The 5,418-nt window shown below is 41.4% G+C and overlaps 1 protein-coding gene across 1 annotated transcript; it reads left to right on the top strand.

Annotated features, from left to right (window-relative positions):
* The first annotated feature begins 1,693 nt into the window (after window positions 1-1,693).
* Window positions 1,694-2,656, top strand: LOC125283806 (olfactory receptor 7A5-like). The gene has a single exon (XM_048227235.2). The coding sequence runs from the start codon at window positions 1,694-1,696 to the stop codon at window positions 2,654-2,656; it is 963 nt and encodes a 320-aa protein (XP_048083192.2).
* The last annotated feature ends 2,762 nt before the right edge of the window (window positions 2,657-5,418 follow it).

The following is a 5,418-nucleotide window of genomic DNA, read 5'->3' as shown; positions in this document are numbered from 1 at the left end:
ATCAGGGGCCTGAGGTGGACCCCATTTGAGGCCAGTGGAGCAGTCAGCACAGGCTCCCTGGAGTCTGATGTGACATCAGCACCCATGCTGACCTCTGCAACCTCGTTTTCTGTAAACTCCTCATCCATACTGTTTCTCCCACGTTAGCAGCCACTGGCCATATATTAAACCATTTTCTTCCTTTACTGCAGTGGATTCCAATTTTTTTTTGTCCACAGTAAACATGTGTTTTATATTATGATCAAAAATGTGTGCACATGCAAACACACAAATGTATGTACACACACACACACACACACACACACACACACACACACAAACATGACTGACCAGAGAATAACCATTCATATACTAACAGGAAGGAACTATGCTCAACTTTTTACACATATGGACTCAATCTGTCGACCACCCCGGGAGGATGGTACCACTACCCCCAGTATTCTGGTGAGAATGTTAACATTTTATGATGAATGTATTGTCTTCTCAAATTCAGACAGCGAACGTGTGGTAGATCCAAGGTTCAAAACTCATTCACAGATTCCAAAATGGTGATTTAATATCATTTAGTGGAGTCTTTTACCATTTCATCTTGGTAAATCCCTGCTATTTTTGCACATCGTGTATTTCCTTTGGTCAGTTGTGGATTTAGTCCTTTTTGCTCATATTTCTAGCAGATGTTCGTACATTAAGGTGACCTGATATCATAAATACATCACTCTTCTCTCTTTTGGAGAAATTGGTTTTTGCTGTTTTATTAGGTATTTTGGGCATTGAAGGGATATACCTAGCATTGGAATGCAGCCAGAATCAGGGAACGTTTCTTGTCATCACGATCTATCAGGGACCATCAGGGCTTACAAGAACTTTCTCCCCTCTGTTCCTTTTCTCTTCCTTCTGAGTTTTTTATACTTCTCTAAATGCAGGACAAAATGTTCATATTAAAATGGAGCACCAAGTTCCAAGTTCATGGGAGTCTTACCAACTGGAATTTGTGTATTTTTCTATATTCATTAGGGTAATGATAATTTGATGTTGAGAGCATAACTAGTACATTTCTTTCCTAAATATTGTAGCTGGAGGTGTGAAGAGCCTGCCAGTCACAGGGCCCCAGGAGTCCATAGTGTGCCAATATGGGACCCTTAAAATACAGACACCAGGATGTTAACCAACACCTGGAAATAAGGAAGGGATCCATTTCTATTGACAGGATTCCTTGGACACAAATTAATGAAGTGCAAGGAACACCATGTGAATGAAGGACTCCCTGTGTCTTGACGTCTCACCTGCAGTGGGGAGGCCACCTCATTCCTCAACATTCCCTGACACCACTTCTCATCACTCTCCCTCTTGCTGCTGTCCTGACAACAATGGCTCCATTGTGAGTTCTGGATATCTGTCCAAAACAGGTACCTTTCTCAGGGCCTTTTCACTGGCTCTTTCTCCTGAAGGACACACATGTACCCAGATAATCTCCTGTCTCCTGTGCAGTCTTCCCTGAGATCTCTCTTCAACTGTCACCTTGTTTTAGGTCTTCCAGATCTTCCAGAAAAAATAATACCCCATCCACTTTCCTTCATGTCTGCTTATTTTTCCCCACGTCATTGGTAATTATAGCATTTCTGCCATGTTACTAATACCCAACTGTGTTAAAATTAATCATTTTTTCCTAACTTCTAGTCATCACAACAACCACATGGGACCAGGCAATGACACCCAAATTTCAAGATTTCTTCTTCTGGGATTATCAAATGATCCAGACCTGCAGCCCCTCCTATTTGGGCTTTTCCTCTCCATGTACCTGATCACTGTGTGTGGAAACCTGCTCATCATCCTGGCCGTCAGCTCTGACTCCCACCTCCACACCCCCATGTACTTCTTCCTGGCCAACCTGTCCTTTCTAGACATCTGTGTCATCTCTACCATCATCCCAAAGATGCTGGTGAATATACAGACACAGAAAAATGTTATAACCTATCCAGGATGCATCAGCCAGACCTATTTTTCCACACTCTTTGCAGGCTGGGATGACTTTCTCCTGGCTGTGATGGCCTATGATCGCTTCGTGGCCATCTGTCACCCCCTGCACTACACGGTCATCATGAACCCCCACCTCTGTGGACTGCTGGTTCTGGTGTCCTGGATCATGAGTGTCCTGAATTCCTTGTTACAGAGCTTAATGTTGTTGCAGCTTTCCTTCTGTTCAGAGGTGGAAATCCCCCACTTTTTCTGTGAACTCCATCAGATGATCCAACTTGCCTGTTCTGATATCTTTCTTAATGACACAGTGTTGTATGTTTCCACTGTGCTGCTGGCTGGTGGTCCCCTTGCCGGGATCCTTTACTCTTACTCAAAGATTATTTCCTCCATACATAGAATATCATCAGCTCAGGGCAAGTATAAAGCATTTTCCACCTGTGCATCTCACCTCTCAGTTGTCTCCTTATTTTATTGCACAGTCCTGGGAGTGTACCTGAGCTCTGCTGCTATCCAGAGCTCCCACGCAAGTGCAGTGGCCTCAGTGATGTACACGGTGGTCACCCCCATGCTGAACCCCTTCATCTACAGCCTGAGGAACAGAGACATAAAAGGGGCTCTGATAAGATTCTCCAGGAGGGCAGCTATAAAAGGCACACTTGTCCTAGTGGTGAAGAAGTGACCTTGATTGCAGGGTTCAAAGCTATGTGTTCTGTATGGATACATGCGTTTGTGGCTTGTCCCACATAACGGACCACCTGGACCTGCATGTACATAGGCAGGCTAAGGAATGTTGTTTGTGAGACTCCTGCTGTGGGAATAACCTTGGGAGCCTAGTTGTCTAAATATACTATCTGGTCTCCAGGTCAGATCTGAGCCTTCTGGTCTTGATGCCAAGAGCTACAAATCTTGTCTCTTGCCTCCTCCTCCTCCAGTCCGGACTGATCCCCCGAAATACAATCCAGGAGAGGAGGCAGACACACATAACCCAGGCTTTTTGAAAATACAGAAACATAATAACATGGAATCGCAGCTTGTTCCAAATGGCACATAGGCAATGCAGATGTTTAATTTCAAACCTTATTATTTACCCTATGAATGTGGCCCTTATGAAGATGGTCAGTTGCTCACCTGGGCTCCGCCCAGGCCTCTCAATCAGGACTACGGTCTGGCTGTTTCCAGGGCCTTCCCCAGCTGATGAGATTGTATGTTGTAAGCACTGGGTTTAATGTAACTGCCTTATTCTCATTTACTGCCTACTATTAATTTCATCTATGTGTAGATTCCTTCCCTCTCCTGTCTATGTTAGGTTTCTATAATAATAATAAAGTTTCCATTCCTTTTCTTTTTAAAAATATTTTATTCATTTATTTGATAGAGAGAGGGAGAGAGAGAGCACAAAAGCGGGGGGTGGGGAGATGGGGAGAGGGAAAGGGAGAAGCGGACTTCCTGCTGAGCAAGGAGCCTGATGCAAGCTCAACCCCAGCACCCTAGAAGCATGACCTGAGCCAAAGGCAGATGCTTAACCAACTGAGCCACCCAGGCGCCCTCCTTTCCTGTTCAAAACCAAAACACGGCTGCTGTAAATCTTTTGTGTAAAACTACTCTTTGATCACTATGAAATAGAATCTGCTCCTATGTATTTCCAGAAACTTCCATTTCTTACATTCAGCTTCACTAAAGACAATTATTATATGATTTCACTCACATGTAGAATTTAAGAAACAGAATGGAGGATCATAGGGGAAGGGAGAGAAAAATAAAATAAGATGAAATCAGAGAGGGAGACAATCCATGAGAGACTCTTAACTATAGGAGACACTGAGAGTTGCTGGAACAGAGATGGGTGAGGGGATGGGGTAACTCGGTGATGGGCATTAAGGAAGGCACGTGATGTAATGAACACTGGGTGTTCTATGCAACTGATGAATCACTGAACTCTACCTCTGAAACTACTAATACACTATATGTTAACTAAATTGAATTTAAATAAAATAAAATTTTAAAAAAAGAATTCAACTTCTCCATACAATTTCAAAAAACTCCATTGACTAAGCTTTCTGCACTGTCTGATATACATACTGTTTTTCCCTTTGTCCATTTTCATACATTCCCACAGTTTTTCCCAACCTTGATTCAGAAATATTTGAAAATTTCTGTATCATTTACAAGACCACTTTGATTTCTTAAAAATGATTTCTTTTCAAATGACATATGTCATGCCAAGTAAAATTTCCCTAGTCTTCCTGAAGGAATAATCATGAGTTGTATTACTCATACGGATAAAACTACACTTGGCATCTAAGGACATTTATGTAATTTCATCGTAGAGGAAAATGTGAAATCACAGTTTTCATGTTGGGTCTGTTGTCATTCTTTTTTATTCCTTGAGTGCTCTTCTGATGACGTAGACTATGTCATCATCCCTTTTAACCTCAGCCAATGGATAGCGATGCTATAGGCTAAGAACGCCTGCGACACTCACCTGGGCCCACGATACTTGTGACTTAGCCCTGCGCCAATGTTATCAATGAACTGTCCCTTGTCACTATTATTGTTGTTGTTGTTGATGTTAACATATAACTGACATCACGTTGCATTAATTTCAGGTGTACAATGGAATGGTTCAGTATTTGTATATATTGCAAACTGATCAGAGTAAGTTCAGTTAAATCCATCACAATATACAGTTATGAACTTCTTTCATGATGACAGTTGTGAAGCTCCCCTCTCCTAGCTACTTCCAAATCTACAACACAGTTTTGTTGGCTATAGTCACCATGCTGGACATGACAACCCTTTGACTTACTCATTTTATAACTGGAAATTTGCAGCTTTTGTCACTTTTGCCCATTTCACCCACTCCCCACACCCTAGCTCAGACCACTGCCCATCTGTTCTGCATATCCACAAGCTTGGTTTGGTTTGGTTTTGTCTTGTTTTTAAGATCCCACATATAAGTGAGATCATATGGTATTTGTGTCTCTTTGCCTGACTTATTTCACTGAGCACAATGCCTTCAAGGCCACCCATTCTGTCACAAATGCCAAGATTTCATTCATTAGTATGGCTAAATTATATACCATTACATATGTGTGTGTATAAATATATACATATATATAAATATGTATGTATATATATATATATATGGCACAATTTCTTTTTTATTTTATTTTAATTCCAGTATAGTGAACATACGATGTTACATTACTTTCAGGTGTACAATGTAGGGATTCAACACTTCCATACATCACCCAGTGCAGCACACTTTCTTTATCCATTCATCCGCTGATGAAAATCTAGGTTGTTTCCATGTTTTGACTATTGTAATTACGCTGCCATGAAATGGAGGTGTGCATACCTTTTTGAATATGGGTTTTTGTTTTCTTCAGATAAATGCTTACAAGTAGAATTCTGTATCATATGGTGGTTCTATTTTTAATG

Source organism: Ursus arctos, unplaced genomic scaffold, assembly GCF_023065955.2.
Source record: "Ursus arctos isolate Adak ecotype North America unplaced genomic scaffold, UrsArc2.0 scaffold_14, whole genome shotgun sequence".
NCBI classification, from domain to species: domain Eukaryota; kingdom Metazoa; phylum Chordata; class Mammalia; order Carnivora; family Ursidae; genus Ursus; species Ursus arctos.
The sequence above is the reverse complement of the archived record's forward strand: the minus strand, read 5'-3'. Positions and strand labels throughout refer to the sequence as shown.